Raw genomic sequence first — 17,158 nt, forward strand, 5'->3', positions numbered from 1 at the left:
GTCGAGTTCTAGGGGATCCAAGGCCCCCTTCTGGCCTCCTCAGGTGCCAGACAACCACGTAATACACAGACACACATATAGACAAAATATCCCTATACACAAAATAAAAAATAAAAACTAAGAGAAAGTAAAGTATCTATCTATCAGACTGTCCCCAGGAAAAAGTCCTAAGGTCCCAGATACACACACCGTGAACAGAGAGAATGACTATTCCCAACTTTCACTCTTTGCACTTGATCCTGACAGCATCTCACCAATGTCCGACAAGGTGACCATCTCACTGTACAAATACTAACTCTGACTCCCACCACCATGACGCGGGTACATGCTTCACAGAGCTCATAGTCAAAATTTAAAATAACCTCATAGAGAACAATTACAAAGCTAAAGCATTAAAAAAAAAATAAGTATACTGTGGAAAATATAAAAATGTCATTTATTTCCCTTATTTACTAAATGATTAACTATAAAGATCCAATTTTGCCTTGCAATTTAAGGAGTTCCTTTTTTGCCATGTTTATTTTTATAGTCAAATGCTAAAGCCAGCTCCTTATGCACTTTATTCCATACGACTGTAGACTCTGTGTCTAGGGCCATCTCCCTCACGGTCCTGAGGCTCAGGGATACAGACGGCCACCATCTTCATATGTTCGAGTAATAGCGATCACGGTTCTGAAAGTCCCTGTGAGCGTATCTGGCATACGTCTTAGTATGGGGGATCCTGCCAAAAGGCTCACGGTCGTTGAAACAGGACTCAAAAACGTCATCCACAGCCTTCTGGGCCTCTTCTCTGCTGATGTTCCGCACAGCCACAATTGAAAGAACAGCCCTGTCCCGCACACAAGTCTATAGAAAGGAGAGAGTGTTGTCACTGGTGTGGAAATTCAATCATACGATACAACTACAGACTACCTACACTAAGATTCATTTCTCCAGGGCTGGAGAGATGGCTCAGCAGTTAAGAGCACTGGCTGCTCTTCCAGAGGATCCAGGTTCAATCCCAGCACCCACATGGCAGCTCACAACTGTCTGTACCTCTAGGCCTAGGGGATCTGACACCTTCTCACAGACATACATGCAGGCAAAACACAAATGCACATAAAATAAAAATTAAAAAAATCATTTCTTCTCCTGTTCTTATTAACTTTTGCCATTCTAAAAATTAATATGACATTAATAACTCTAACTCTCAAACCATGGAACATGTTAGTTCAATATAAACCCATTCAGACATAACTAAGACCTCCATTTTCTTATTCTGGGAGGAATATAACCAGATTTAATCCTCTGAACATCCTCTGCCAAACAATAATTCCCAATCACAAAATCACAAAAAAAGTCTATAGACAAAGTCTTGACTGATCTTGCTTAAGGGGCCTGGAGATGACTCTCTCAGTTAAGAGAGCTGCTGTTGTTCCTGAGGTTCCCAGCAGCCATGGTGGGCAACTCACAAACACCTATAGCTCCAGCTCTGGGAACCTGATGCCCTCTTCTGGCTTCCTCAGGCACCTACACTCATGTGTGATAGCACCCAGGCTCTGAACTGACTTTTGTTTCGCCTCCCCCAGACACGGTTTCTCTGTGTAGCTTTGGAGACTGTACCTGTCCTGGAACTTGCTCTGTAGACCCAGGCTAGTCTAAAACTCACAGAGATCCACCTGCCTCTGCCTCCGGGATTAAATGCATACAGCACCACCACCCAGCTAAAATCAGTGATTCTTATCTGAGTTCTCCCTGAAGGATTCCAGAACCTTTGCAAGTTTTCTCAAGTGTACCTGGCAAACCAGGTGGAGAACCACTTAGGTAAATGATTCCTTCAAAAAAACTCTAGATTAGAGGTTTAGGCATGTGGAAATTGACTTGATTAGAGGTATATCATTTGTGTAACAATAAAAGAAGCTTTTGCGAAGCCACCAGCAGTCAGCCCATGGGGACTGACCCCCCTGGTGCTTTTGCTAAACCGAATTACATTCTGGAGTGACCCTCTTTCTTCAGCTGACCGTCGAGACACAGGCCACGACAACACACACACACAACTAAAAGGAAAACACATCTTTTAAAAAATAAACTATTCTTCACCCCCACACCCCTTTCCTCACCTTTCAGCTGACTGGTGACAGATTCGCTGTTTATCCCGAGGAAGCGGGAAACCACTCACAGACTACAAACTTGAAAGCGCCTTCATCCAGGCAGAAAGAAAATTCAAACAAAGTGAGTCTCTGCATAGGCCTCACTTTTGCTATGAGAATAACCTACTTATTATCTTGAATTTGTCAATCCTGAAACTTAACATGTTTTAACAAATATAAGACCCTGCCGTTTCAATTCTCAGAGAGCTTTCAAAACATTTTTTTGTCTATTCTCCAAACTATAGTTCAAAAGAATTGGTGAGTGTTTCCCTCCATAAATGACAATCAGAAGCAGGCATGGCGGCACATTCCTCTAAAGTCAACACTCAGGAGACAAAGGCGTGAGGACCAAGAGTTCCAGGCCAATTTAGACGCCATATCACACATAAATTAAAGGCCAGGTGTGATGACACCCAGCAGCACTCCCAGCAGCTGGAGGCTGAGGCAGGAACAAAGCCAGCAACCCTCACTCAGGGAGCAATAAATAAAAAATAAACGGTGATTCTGATGACAGTCAGCAACAGCCTGTTTCCCCAGTGTGCATGGTCAGCACACTCAAGCTGGAAATGCTTGCTCGCCAAAGGACAGCCAGAGGTGCACAGTGAGACCCTGACCCAAAAGCAAAAACAAAACAAAAAAATCCAGATGTCAAAGGGTCAGACTATCCAATGAGAGACGACAATTAAGATTTACTCCTGTGGGTAAATGAGAAAAACAGGGAAAGGGAAGGTGCTTTTAACTAGGGAGTGAAGGAGAAATGAATATAGAAAGGGAAAAGAGCAATAAAGCTGTCTTTAGTAGTCAGAAAGAATTGCCAGGTGGTGGTGGCGCACACCTTTAATCCCAGCACTTGGGAGGCAGAGGCAGGAGGATCTCTGAGTTCAAGGCCAGCCTGGTCTACAAGAGCTAGTTCCAGAACAGGCTCCAAAACTACAGAGAAACCTTGTCTCAAAAAAAGAAAAAAAAAATGTCCCAAGGAATCATACCTAAAATCTATCTACCTAAAATAATCTCTAGCATGTGTCTGTGTCTATATATATAATTTAAATAAAATTTTCCCATCTGGGCTGACAGTGCTCCTGCCCCCAAGAGCCAAAGACCATCTAGCACAAACCCAACACCAAGCATCCTTTTGAGCTGGCTAATTTTATATCAACTTGACACAGGCTAGAGTCACCTGAGAAAATGCCCCCATGATGCTAAGCCTGTGGAGCATTCTCCTAATTAGTGATTTAGTGGGAAAGCCCAGTCCATCGTGAGAGGTGCCAGCCCTGGGCTGGTGGTCCCAGGTTCTATAGGAAAGCAGGCTGAGCAAGCCATGGAGAGCAAGCCAGTAAGCAGCACCCTTCCATGGCCTCTGCATCAGCTCCTGCCTCCAGGTTCCTGCCCTGCTTGAGTTCCTGTCCTGACTTCCTTCCATGACGGACAGCAATGTGACAGTGTAGGTCAAACAAACCCTGTCCTCCTCATCTTGCTTTTGGTCATGGTGTTTCGTCACAGCAATAGGAACCCTGACTAGGACAAATCGGTACTGCTGGGACAGACCTGACCATATTTGTGGAAGGACTGTCAAAGGCTTTGGAACTTTGGCCTGGAAGAGCAACTGAGGTTGGGAGCACAGTGGGCAATTCTGTGAGACTTTAGAGGAGTGTTGAAAGCACCGCAGACAACGTAGGCTAAGCTGCAGAGGGAGGCTAAGACTCTACCAGGCCGTTTCTGCGAAGAACCGCTGGTCGGCTGGGGCTGAAGAGTCAGCTGTGATTAAGAAGAGACCAGCATCACTGAGGTGAAATCTTCAGGGAACTATTTCCTCAGAGTTTGCACATGCAAGCTGTGTACAGAGGAGGCCAAGACCAGGGTTGTACTTGTGTTGGCAGCCAAACTTGGCCGTGTAAGGGTCACCCCGGAAGTAGTGGTTTTGAAGGCAATGGAGAGCAGCTGAGCCTCGGCACTGTGCGAGGCCAGGAGAGCCCACAGGTGAAGGTGCAGACAGAGCAGCAGTGGAAACCCCAGGACTGGGGGCTTCGTGGATAAAAGCTGAGGCTTTGCTCCATGAGGACAACGCAAATGAGGTTATTGGTCAAAGTGCATCCCAGTTGCGGCAGAAGATGCCAGCCTTTTGGAGCCCGTGCCACGGGACGGCTACAAACAGCAGCAGTGGGTGTACCGGTTCTGGATGAGCCTGAAGACGAGCTGTGAGCTGCGGAGGGCAGAGCTGGGGAAGCGAGCCAAGCCCTCGGAACAGCCCACAAGACTGTAACTGACCCAGACACCAGTCACGAGTTAATGACACTATTGGGGTGTGCTCAATTCCAACTGTTGGGAGCTTTGTTCAGATTCTGACTGTGCCCTGGTTTTTCTTTTTTTTTTTTTTGTTTTGTTTTGTTTTTTGTTTTTCGAGACAGGGTTTCTCTGTGGCTTTGGAGCCTGTCCTGGAACTAGCTCTGCAGACCAGGCTGGTCTCGAACTCACAGAGATCCGCCTGCCTCTGCCTCCCAAGTGCTGAGATTAATGATGTGTACCACCAATGTCTAGTCAAAAATTGAACTTTGAAAGTATTTTAACTGTGAAGACTGAGGCCTTTACGTCTATTATGTGTTCCTTCTTGTGATGTTTATTAATCTGAGATCTTCACGATGAACCAAAAAAAAAAAAAGGGGAAGGTTATGTCTTAAAGTATGTATGTCAAGTTCACAAGGGTCAATGATGTAGGTATATACACAACCAACTGCAGGGCCCCTAGGATATAAGGAAGCAGGATAGGATTTCACTTACAGTCTCTTCACATCCCCATTTGAAAGAATCCCAGAGTTGGAGCTGGAGAGATGGCTCAGTAGCTAAGGGCACGTGCTGTTCTTGCAGAGACCTGGGTCTGGTTCCCAGCACTCGCATGGTGGCTCACAACCGTCTGTGACCCCACTTTCCAGGAGATCTGATGCTTCCTCCCTGACCTCCACAGGCTCCATGCACACACATGGTATGCTCACATACATGCAGATAAAACACTCATACACCTAAAATAAAATAAAGTCTTTGTCTTTTTTTAAATGCTGCAGAACTCTCTTCTCGGGCAGTCACATGGCTGACCCATGACTATGACGTAGAACGAACATCCAGCAGCTTACACAGTGCGGCAGCTGCTTTGCTCTTCAGGTAGGCAGCTCTTGATACTAAGTGTATTCCTTGCTTTTGATGCTCATTGCTGTTTTGCTTCCATGTGTGTCTGTGTGACGGTGTCAGAGCCTGGAACAGGGCTACAGACAGGTGTGAGCTGCCATGTGGGTGCTGGGAACTGAACCCGGGTCCTGCGGAAGAACAGGCAGTGCGCTCAGCCGCTGAGCCATCCCTCCAGCCCCGTGTATTTCCTTTCTTTACTGACAGCTTCCACTGCTGGCCCTCATGAGGGTCAGTGAGGCCTCAGGTGTGTTTACCTGGTGGTGCCGTCTTAATCCAAAACGTAACCTGAAGATTTCATTCAGGAGTGAGCAGTCTCCGCTGAGGCTTGCAGCGCGAATCTGTCACAAACACAGAGGGCGCGTGAGAGGCAAGGGGGCTCTGTCTATGCACAGCCAGCAAACGCTTAAAACTGGGAAAGAGCAGAAAATCAGCATGTGTTTCTGAGACCCCAGCACATCTGAAACTTTCTTCTAAATCACTTCTTTTTGTTTGGTTGGTTGGTTGGTTTTGGTTTTTCAGGACAGGGTTTCTCTGTAGCTTTAGAGCCTGTTCTGGAACTCGCTCTGTAGACCAGGTTGGCCTCGAACTCACAGAGATCCGCCTGCCTCTGCCTCCCGAGTGCTGGGATTAAAGGTGTGCGCCACCACCGCCCAGCTCTAAATCATTTCTTTAAACATCTGCTGGCAAAGGCAGAATCCCAAGAGCGAGCTGCACCAATCAGGGGCACTGTGGTAGGGGAGTTCAATCGCTCACCAAAGGGAATTTTCTAAACATTACCTGGAGCCTCACAGTCAAACAGTTTCTTCTGGAAAAAGGAGTCAGAGAGGTGGACCTCACAGTTAAAGTTCATGATCTCTAGAAGATACAAACACTTCTAGAAGTTACCAGAGGGACTTCAAGAAAACATTTTCCAAAGAAGGTGACTGAAACTAGCATGTGATGCTGGCCACAGCCCAAGCCTGAGACACTCGCAGACTGCCTCCAGCTCTGGGAGTCTCCTCCAGGCCCGTGGCTGTGTGTGAGATGTCACACAATACAAAACTGTAGTGATATTTCATTTGTATTTTAATAAATACAGCTTGCCTGAAGATCAGAGAGTAAAACAGCCCCACCGGTCAGCCCTACAGACCAGGCAGTGGTCACACACACCTTCAATCCCAGGAGTCACACTAGTTGCCATAGAAACCGGGTGGTGCATGCCCTTAATCCCAGCCACGGCAAGGATTATAAAATGGGAGGAGACAGCTCTCAGACGCAGTCTCATTCTGAGATTCCTGGAGGCAGGATCACCATTTCAGACTGAAGTCGAGGTAAAAAATCAGTGGCTAGCTGCTTTGCTTTTCTGACCTTCAGGTTGAACCCCAATTTCTCTCTCTGAGTTTTCATTAATCGTGCATCACAAAACACAAAGAATAAAGAGCACCCTACTAGAGTTAGCACACAGATTCTGATTTCTGATGTTAACAGAAATTTTTCGATCTGTAAATTCCTTAATTTCTCACTAGAATGTGCTCTTCAAAGGCTGGAATTCAAGACAAAATACATGTCTCCCCAGGAGCACACTGACTTCTGAGAGCAGCCCAAGCCCACTCGGGATAAGTGTCCTTTCACACTGCACTCCTGAGGCTGATGCTCTCCTCCTGAGCAAACAATGGCTTTGCCTACGAAACACAGCAAGCTAGTTAAGAACCCAGATGACCCCAGCTCCGCCACTAACTCTAGACTCCAAACAACTGTTTCACTTTGCACAAACAGCAGACACGGATAGTAAGTATCTGCCTCAATGAACCGCCGTGAAGGTTAAACGAGAATCTGGAAGGACTGGGCACGTGATGCTGCGGCAGATAGCTTACCCAGCATGCACTGGGCTCTGGGCTCTGCCCCAGCACTGTAAAAGCAAATCCAAAGCTGGGAACATAGTTCAGTTAACAGAATTTGACTAGCATGCAAGAGGCCCTGGATTCAAATCCCAGAATAAAAATTAATATTTTTTAAATCCATACAATCATGACATTTAGCCCTCAGTGTACCCTAAGAAAAGTGGTTTATTAGGATTTATTATGATTTAAATCAATTGTTACTTTTAATAGGTCTTGAAGATAACATTTATAGCAATTCTAAGAAAAGACCATGTTAAAGTCACAACAGCAAGAAAAGGAATATGCTTAAAGAGTTGCATCTGAATAAAGAGCTCAGTGTTCTGGAGGAAAATAAATGTCTTCTACGATGAAACTCACCTCTGAGCATGCCAAATGTCTGACATCGGTAAACCAGTGGACGTGAGCCCGACAATGATCGAAGGCGTGGATGAGCTCGTGGGTAACAACTCTGCTCAGGTGAGCCTGATTTCGGATATTATTCTGGCACAAAACAATCTAGGGACATGAAAACAAAGAAGGTCGCTCACTTCTGAAATATGCTACTTCTGCAGACCCCACTTTCTCTCTTGCACGGCACCTACAGGAAGCCTCTGCTCGTACTTCTCCTCACAACCCCTCAAGTCCCAGGTCTGGTGACTAGCCCCTCCCTCTCTCTCTAGGCCACGCCAGCACTCCAGTTAGGGATGTATTCAAATACTGCACCCCCTGAGCTGACCACACCGGTTCATCTAGGATGCCACAGCTCTGTGGGTCTAAGAATCAGCTTTGGGAAGAAACAGGCATATTTAAATCACAGCTCCAGGCATTGAGCAAATTTCTTCGTATATATTCTTTTTCAATTTTTTAGAGAGTAATATAGACATAAGCGTGAGTGGCCCCAGAGACCAGAAAAGGACCTCATAGGCCCTAGAGCTGAGGTTACTGGTGACCTGAACCACCCAACAAGGGCGCTGAGATGGGAACTCTGAAAGAGCCCTGAGTGTTCCTCCTGATCCCTGAGCAAGTTTCTTAGCCTCTCTGTGCCTCAGTTTCCCCAACTGCAAAAAAGGAGAGGATTATTAGCAGAGAACTGGGAACACAAGATACGTGAGAACATATGTAAAGTACTTCTTGACTGAACAGTAGCTGACACCACTTCCATGCAGCTAGAATGAGGAAAAATTCCTCAGAAAGACTGTCAGAAAAGAGAACAAAAGGCCAGCGGCATGCTGAGTAGGACTCTGTAAGAATAAGGAAGATGCCAAGCAGGGTGGTGGTGATGCACACATTTGATCCCAATACTCAGGAGGCAGAGACAGGCAGAGCTCTGTGAGTTCAAGGCCAGCCAGATCAGAGGGAGTTCTAGGACAGGCTCCAAAACTACACAGAGAAACCCTGCCTCAAAAAAGAAGAAAGAATAAGGAGGACATAAGAGTCCCAATCATGACAGTCGCATTTACCACATTCTTGACATTCAGTAGGTACCAGATACTTTATATGCATGCATCCAACATAAACTTACTCAACTAATATTCATCAAGACCTAATAAGCAACATATAATCTACTAATGGAGAGAGAAATTAATAAGTATTTACCAAAATGATTTTTTTTAATATTTTATTTATTTATTTATTATGTATACAGTGTTCTGTCTGTGTGTATGTCTGCAGGCCAGAAGAGGGCACCAGACCCCATTACAGATGGTTGTGAGCCACCATGTGGTTGCTGGGACTTGAACTCAGGACCTTTGGAAGAGCAGGCAATGCTCTTAACCACTGAGCCATCTCTCCAGCCCCTACCAAAATGATTTTAAAAACTGGTCCTGAGCAAACACAATGAGGACGCCAGGTGCTGTGGAATGTGAGTTGCAGATGTGTTACATCTGCTTTCCTGTGGGACATTTGCTTAATAATACAAAGATGTGTTACATTCTTTATGTTGCATTTGTTCTGTGAAGCTGAAGGAGCAGAACAAACTCCATTTCGAGAAAGAACCCCAATTTAGGCAGGGCCTAACTGGGGGGGGGGGGTTGAATGCAGCCCAGCAAAATCATAAACATTCCCAAGAAACTGTGCCAGCCCTGGTCAAAGTGACTCCACTAGGGTGTCCAAACAGCACCTGCTTACATCTGCTTACTTCAGATGTCCTTGTAGGTATCTGACTAACCACTATTTTGAAATTCTTGTCTGCCGACAGTTGCTGTTTTGAAATTCCCCTATACCCTAACCAACAAACTCAAAGGTTGTATACTTTTACCCAATCCTGAAATGCCAAGGTTTGGGCCACCCTGGTTGCAGTTTTCCCTTTAAAATCCCTTACCCTGAGGGCTTGCAGCAGTTTCCCCGTACGTACTGTGTCGGTGTGTTGGATTACAGTCTGAGCGAGCTTGTATTCAATAAACCCCAGTGTGTTTGCATCGGATACCAGCTCGTTTGGGGTTTCCATCTGACATAGGCACAACACAGCTGTGCTATTTTGCCTGTCTAAAACACCTGATGGTCTAATAAAGAGCTGGAACGGCCAATAGCCAGGCAGGAGAAAGGATAAGTAGGGCTGGCAGAGCAAATAAATAGAAGTCTGGGAAGAGGAGATGGAGGACCAAGAAAAGGAGGAGAGGAGGATTCAGGGGCAGCCACCCAGCTACACAGCCAGTCGCAGAGGAAGAAGTAAAGAAAGGTGTATAGAAATAGGGAAAAATAAAAGCCCAGAGGCAAAAGGTGGATGGGATAATTTAAGTTAAGAAAACCTGCAAGAAACAAGCCAAGCTAAACCCAGGTATTCTGAAGTAAGAATAACCCTCCGTGAAATTCACTTGGGAGCTGGGTGGCAGGCCCCCAAAGAGCAAACAGTAAAAGAGTATTTAAAAAAAAAAAAAAAACAGCAGCCAGGCCTGATCTGGAGAGCTGGGATAGGCTTCTCTGTGGCAGGAATGTTTAAACTTAGACCAATGGTGTTGGGGATGTAACTCAGCTGGTAGAGTGCTTGCCTAGCATGTCCCAGGCCTTGGGTTCTATCACCCAGCATTGTTCAAACCATGCATGGAAGACCAGGCGTGGCAGACCAGGAGTGGCAGACCAGGCGTGGCAGACCAGGCGTGGCAGACCAGGCGTGGCATCCCACCACTCGGGAGGTAGAAGCAGAAGGATCAGAAGTTCATAGTCATCCTCAACTATACACTGAGCTCAGGCCAGCCTGAGCTAGAGAGCGTCTGAAAAATAAATAAACAGACAAACAGGGCTGGAAAGACAGCTCAGTGGTTAAGAGCACTGGCTACTCTTCCACAGGACCCAAGTTTAATTCCCAGCACCCACATGGTAGCTCACAACCATCTGGAACCCCCGTTTCCCTCAGGCTTAGTGGGCACCAGTCACACATATGGGGTATAGACATATATACAGTCAAAACAGCCATGCAGATAAAATAAAAATGAGAACTTACACTTGAAAGAGAGCAGGGGAGTGGGTAAATGAGAGAGTTTGGAGGGAGGGAAGGGAATGGGGAAATGATGAAAGTAAATTCTAATCCCCAAAAAAATGTTTTAAATTATTTAAATAAAAAAATATTTTAAGAGTTAATCAAGACCTGACCTAATAAATGAGTGAGAGTTAAATTTAAATAGAAAGAAGGAAGGGGGCACCATACTCAAGGGGAGAAGAAGGGCTGGAAGAACAGAACGGACAGAAGCCGAAAACAGGGCTGAGCAAAGACGCAGACAGGGGCCACAGAACTGAGCCAGGCTGGTGACGCAGGCCGAGGCCAAGTCACACAACCCTTGTTTGCATTCTGGCAGTGGTGAGAAGCCTCTGAAGGGAGTGTTGAAACAGGGGCATGCTCTTCTGTTTACCCTCAAGACTGCAGCCAGAAGAGTAAGTGAGAGATGACCACAGCTGGGCTCAGAGAAACTTGATGGAGGCCATGGGGTACCCTTGGCCAGACGCAGAAGGTAGGAGCTGAAAGATAATTTAGAGGAAAACTGAACAAAATCTAGTGACGAATTGAAGATGAGGAAGGAACCAGAAGTATCTAGAAATTTCTGGCTTAAACGATAGAAATAGCTACTGAGAGGGTAAAACCAAGTGGAGCATTGTGATCCAGAACATGGGAGATGGAGGCAGGAGGATGACAAAGGAGCAGAGTCTCAGCAACATCGAAACCAGCCTGGGCCTCATCTACATGGAGACCAGCCTGGGCTACATCAGGCCCTGTCCAAAAAAAAAAAAAAAAGCAGAAGTGGTGGGGAAAGAAACCCAGGATAGGGCAGAGACAGGGGACAGTAAAAATCACAAATCTAAACTTGGACATAACGAGCCCAAGGTATCTTGAAGACACTCCAAGCGGAAATGCCAAGTGAGATCTGAATACACAGGTGCCCATTCAACACAGAACTCTGACCTAAAAGAGGAATACAACCCCTGGGCAGAGCACGGAGGAAGAGAAAGGGCTGAAGATCAACATTTAAGGGCTGGAAGGGACATGAGTGAAGAAAAGTACACAGGAGAATGTGCACAAAACTGCATGGCAGTGTTACCAGCCAACATTCTGCGGACTCCATGCCCCGGTGGGTCTCCTCAGACACTTGAATCTTGAGAAGCTTGTAAATGTCACCAGCAGAGAATATTTACATCAGCACCGCACACAACTACAAGGCTGGAAGCAGTATTACTAGACAGGCTAAGCTCTAATGAGGACACACAGTGGAGGAGCAGACAGCGGTGATGTCGGCGGAGAGGGCACACAGCAGCACGGAAACCCTCCCAATGGCGAGCCAAAGAAGGAACGCACGGGAGACTATCTACTGAAGAGCTCACAGTTCACAGAAGCACACGCTGAGTCCACAATGCATTCTGTACAACTCAAGGTAGTCTATGCATGAAACAACAGCAAGGATCCAAACAACGCAATATTGGGCTGCATGTGTGGGCGGGAGAACTCGGAAGAGCAGGGGATAATGCCCACAGTCAGGATAAGGGATGAGTCAAGAGAACCACGCAGTATCTGAAGTCCTGAGAATATTGTACTCCTCAGAAGTTTCCCTTATTGAAAGTAAACACATAGGTTTTCCAGTTTCTTGGATAAATAAAAGACTTCATAATAAAAAGTCCAATTTAAGACAGGATGGAATAGTGAACGGCTGTGTTTAACACAGCCGAGAGCTGAGAGTTTAAAATGTTCACGCTATTTTTTTTTTCCTGAGACAGCATCTCCAGTCCAACTGTCCTCGAGCTTCCTGGGTAGCCGAGGATGGCCTTGAACTTCTGGCCCTCTACCTCCCCCTCCTGAGTGACGGAATTACAGGTGTGCACCACCAAGCATGGATTACACAGTGTTCGGGATGAGCTTGGGGTCCACATATGTCAGGCAAGGCCTTGACCAACTGAGCTACGGCCCCAGCTCCCTAATGCTCACTCTACTTAGCCACTGCAGGCAGTGGGCAAACTTATCAGGAGCCACTGAGAACTGCCAGTGCTGCGGTTACCAATTTACCAGTGAGGAAACTAAGAATAAGATAATATTGTGTGGCTGAATCCCACAGCTAATGCGCGGAGGGACCAGGATTCCGACCCTAACCCTAAAGCCCACAGTGCTCAGCCATATTGCCATAGACAGTTATGAAAAGCCAAATACACAGGAAATTCTCCAGGAGAAAGCGCTGAAGTGGAGTTAAACATAGATTAGATACTCAAATTGGAAAAGCTGCCTGCAGTACCTCCAATGACCTCCATCCTGTCACCTAATCCCACCTGCCGCCTCCAATGCTCCGTGGAAACCCCCCAGTGACTCACAACTCATAATAAAATCGAATGCTCAGCTAACTGAATTCTCAGCACCATTCTAAAAGATAGATGCGGTTGTTATCTATAACACGAAAACTCCTCCTCCTCCATTCACTCCTTAGCTCGTATGGGAACCTCGAAGAGCAAGAGGGTCATGTATGCACATTTGCTTCCGGTTCTAGAGCCCTTCTTTCTCCAGCTCTGCCACACAGCAAGCCATTCCTAGTGTCCTCTGCCTGTGCAGAGACTTCGTGTTGTCTAGCTGAGTCTGTTAGCTTTCAACCAACACGTCACTGTCCTGTCTGTGCACCACCACATGCATGCCTGCAGGGGCCATAAGAGGGTGTTGGGTCCCCTGGTACTAGAGTTATGATGTTATGATGGTTGTGAGCTGCCAAGTGGGTGCTGGGCACTGAACCCTGTCCTGTCGAAAGCAGCCAGTGCTCTTAATCGCTCTCTTCTGCCCCAAAAGATTGGTTATCCTACGTACAACAAGTGGGGCCCAGTGAAGGAAATTAAGTCACTGGGTACGAGGGGCTATGGCGACCTTGATGCCAGTGGATATAGCCCCACCATGAAGTATTGACTTGACACACACCACAAGGACAGTGGGGTCAGGTGACCACGGCTGACTCCATGAACCTAAATAACCCATTCCTCCCTATTAAGTTCAGTTTCTCAGCGTCTTGTTACAGGAACAGGAAGTTACCACACTGATCCTAACCTGCTTCAAATTTCCTGTTTAAGGAGTTCCTGTCTTATCTCCTTTGGAAGAGTACCACGCCCTGAGAGTTAAGACCTTGACTGATCTGTTTTTCTTTTTTTTAAGTCCTTGGCAAAGTCTACCAAACCAGGCTCAGCACGTGAAATCAGCGAGTATCTGCTGGGAGGAGAGGGAAGAAGACGATTGGGCAAAGAAACCCACCTGAGACGCTGAGGCATCGAACCCTCCGCTGACGTTTCCGTCACAGTCTTCGCAGGAGAAGTGTCTCCCTTTGTTAACAGGGCTGGAATGGAGAGACGTGAGCAGCGTGTATGAAGGAAGCAGCCCTGGTCCACACGGCACAGCCCTCCCGGCACTAACGCCTGCAGAACCCTGGCAAACAGTCGGGTCTCAGCCTCTGCAGATTCCACCCTACTTCACAGTCTATAATGTCCATCAAGGAGTCGGTCACCTGACGAGGACCACAGCGGAAATGAGCCAGGACAAAGGCCAGCCTGGAGGACATGCAGCCTGCCACCGTGGACAGAGAAGACTGTGTCCAAAGTGAGAAATCCCAAGGATGAGAGCTCTGCAGTGTTAGCTCTGGGAGCTCCAGAAGATACAGTGACATTTCTGAAAAGACTGACTTACCAACCTGAGTGTTTCATAGCATCAAGGAGAACTTTGACGTACGGGTCTACAAAGACAGAAAGAAGTATGGCATTAGAAAATGCAGCCCAAAAAAAGCATCTAAATCACAGACATCATACCAAAATGGCGCCTACAGAAGAGGCTGGCTTCATTTAAAGGACTCAACACTGGATCACAGCACATTTTGGAAGACCAGGGGAGTCTTGCGCCACAGTCAGAAAAACAAAACCAGCATAGTGCTGAGATTTGAGGACTTGTAGATTTTGCCTACACTGTTCTCTGTGGCAACATCAGGCCCCACTCTGAGGACCACATCCCAAATGGGGCATTCCAAGAAAAAGACATGCCAACCAGTCTGGCACCTGGAAGAGTGTGAGTCTGTGGTTAATGGGGGGGCAGGGGGGTTAGGGATCGAGCCCCAGGCAGAGCCTCACCTAGCAAGTGCAAGGCCTTCAGTTCAGTCCTCACCTCTGGGGAGGAGGGAAGAGAAGAGTGGGAGGGAGGAAAGTAGAGAGGGGAGGGAGGGGTTAGGAGCACTTGCTGCTCTTGCAGAGGACCTGGGTTCAGTTCCCAGTATCCACATGTGGCTTACAGTCCTGAACGCCAGGAACACAGATGGTGCACAGACATACATGCAGGCAATCATACATATAAAACAATCATACATATAAAATAAACCTTAAAAAAATTAAAGAAAAGAGTAAGGGACTGGAGAGAGGGCTCCATGGTTAAGAGTACTGGCTGCTCTTGCAGAGGGCCTGGGTTCAATTCCTGGCACCCACACCTGTCTGTAACTCCAGTTCCAAGGGACCTGACACCCATGGCAAAATACCAATGCACATAAAATAAAAATAAATTTTAAAACATTGTTTTAAAAGGAAGAGAGTAAAATCTTTGATCAGTTGACTATTAAATTATGACCAATTCTGCTTTGAAACCTTATTTGGGACAAATACATTTAACTCTTATTTCCCTAAATAGATCTGAAGTAGACAGGCAATCTATGCGGATGCAAAGGAGCAAGGCTCTAGTGCAGGGTCCCTGGGACTGGTGAGAATTTGCTGGGTTTGAACCAGCCTGCTAGACCCGTGGCAATGATTAACGTTTTAGAAGTCATGGGTCTCTTTGAGAAGACGACGAAGCTGGGAGCTTTCTCCCTAGCAAAACGCACTTAGGTGCATAAATAAACACGGGGTTTTTCAAGAGTTTCTACTCTAGCATTTCCCTCTGTCCCTACTGCAATGAAAGAAGCTTAAAGAATCCCCACCCCCCTCACCAGGGAAGGGCGTACAGCCAAAAGTAAACCGCATATTAATGGAGTTCTTTCCAGCTCTCCTCGCCGTCACCCTACAGCCCTTGCTGCTGCGTAACTTACATAAGAAACTAGTGAGTGTGACCCAAAAGGGCGGACTCCTAGCGCGTGCGTTCACAAGCAAGAGTGGTGCGGGAGGCCCACGCAGCTCTGAGACTGCAGTGGAGCCCCGGACTCAGTGGGGTCCCCGCCCTTCCTCGCCCCAGGTCCGATGCCACCCCCGACCCCAGCGCCCAGGTCACCGCCCCTACTCGTCTCTAGCGTCTTCTGGAGCATGAGCGGGCAGCTCTGGTCCCGGGTAAAGAAGCCGGAGAGGAAGCCCTCCTGGGGCTTCCCGTGGGCCGGCGGCTCGGGCGAGCCCTGGCCGGAGTCGCGTCGCTGCAGCAGCGGCTCCCCCGCCGCTGGGCCTGGCCCGCCACCGCCCGGAGCCCCAGCCATGCGGCCCGCAGGCCTGGGCGCCTCCTCCTGCTCGTTCCCTTCAGCCGACCCGGGACACCGCTTCCGCTGCCGAGCGAGCCCTCAACCCCCCGCCACCGGAGAGTCGTGGCTTGCAGCTGAGGGCGGGGCTTCGGTGGGCGTGGTTTGGTGGGCGTGGTCCGGTGAGCGGGGGCGGGGGGGGGGCTCCTGGCCACCAGGTCAGTGCTGCTGTCTCTTGACGTGGTAGGCCTGTCTTCTCAGCCTTCCTGCTGCCTTCTGGACTGCTAAGGTGGCCACCCCGTCCTGCATGTAACCTTCTTCCCGCCAATGCAGACCGCTAAGGTCCTTTCTGCTGCGCTCTCTCTCTCTGCCATCTTCCCTTCCCTGACCTCTGCTGTTTCTCTCATTCCCACTACCTGCTCAGACCCAGTTTAAGGCTGTATTTTCAGAAACGCTTGGAAACAATAAAAACTGATTAGTCACATCAAAATCTAGCTCATCGGGACCCATCCTTCAACCCCACTCTCTTGCCAGCACAAATAACTGATAAGTAGTTTAATTCTACCTCAATTCACACTGTGGTGTCAGTCTCGGAGGCTTTTTTCCTCGGTACCCATGATCAGGCCCCAGATCAAGCCTATCTACTCCCCAGGGAATTGCCAGCACCATTACTCAAAGTTAATGTTGTCTGGTCTGCAGTCCAAAGCGTTTTGTACAAGTTAGTGCATGATGACAGACTTCCATGTTTAATGTGCATGTGTGTGCACGTGCGCGCGCGCGTGTGTGCGTGTGCCTGTTTGTGTGCCTGTGTGTGTGTGCCTGTGTATGTGCGTGTGTGCGCATCTCTGTGTGTGCGCATGTGCCTGTGTGTGCGCGCCTGTGTGTGTGCGTGTGCCTGTTTGTGTGCCTGTGTGTGTGTGCCTGTGTATGTGCGTGTGTGCGCATCTCTGTGTGTGCACATGTGCCTGTGTGTGCCCGCCTGTGTGTGTGCGTGTGCCTGTTTGTGCGCCTGTTTGTGTGCCTGTGTGTGTGTGTGTGTGTGTGTGCCTGTGTGTGTGTGCCTGTGTTTCTTTCCCCACTAAATTATTCAGTTCGGCTCACACATTTATTCAGCACCTGCTACCATGAGCCAGGC

General features: G+C 47.7%; 1 protein-coding gene across 3 annotated transcripts; it reads right to left on the minus strand.

Moving 5' to 3' along the window:
- Positions 1–419: 419 nt before the first annotated feature.
- Positions 420–16,183, minus strand: Atp23 (ATP23 metallopeptidase and ATP synthase assembly factor homolog). 3 transcript variants are annotated; one of them, XM_075954135.1, is made up of 6 exons: positions 15,858–16,179; positions 14,295–14,340; positions 13,866–13,947; positions 7,544–7,681; positions 5,561–5,644; positions 420–846 (listed from the first exon to the last, which is right to left on the minus strand). In XM_075954135.1, exons 1-6 carry the CDS (start codon positions 16,042–16,044, stop codon positions 643–645), a joined length of 741 nt encoding a protein of 246 aa, XP_075810250.1. In that variant the 5' UTR covers positions 16,045–16,179; the 3' UTR covers positions 420–642. The 3 variants fall into 3 exon arrangements, with proteins under 3 accessions (XP_075810250.1, XP_075810252.1, XP_075810251.1); XM_075954137.1 differs by lacking the exon at positions 7,544–7,681 and having other exon boundaries at positions 15,858–16,183; XM_075954136.1 differs by lacking the exon at positions 5,561–5,644 and having other exon boundaries at positions 15,858–16,182.
- Positions 16,184–17,158: the final 975 nt, after the last annotated feature.

This window comes from Microtus pennsylvanicus, chromosome 20 (assembly GCF_037038515.1).
Source record: "Microtus pennsylvanicus isolate mMicPen1 chromosome 20, mMicPen1.hap1, whole genome shotgun sequence".
Taxonomy (NCBI): domain Eukaryota; kingdom Metazoa; phylum Chordata; class Mammalia; order Rodentia; family Cricetidae; genus Microtus; species Microtus pennsylvanicus.

Bases quoted from the DNA above. Each gene is read 5' to 3' on its own strand.
- Atp23 (XM_075954135.1), bottom strand. From the start codon at position 16,044: ATGGCTGGGGCTCCGGGCGGTGGCGGGCCAGGCCCAGCGGCGGGGGAG. The intron at 5,645-7,543 runs GTGAGTTTCATC...TGTTTGTGACAG, and splicing joins GACATTTGGCATGCTCAGAG to ATTCGCGCTGCAAGCCTCAG. The intron at 847-5,560 runs GTAAACACACCT...TCCTTTCTATAG, and splicing joins GATTAAGACGGCACCACCAG to ACTTGTGTGCGGGACAGGGC.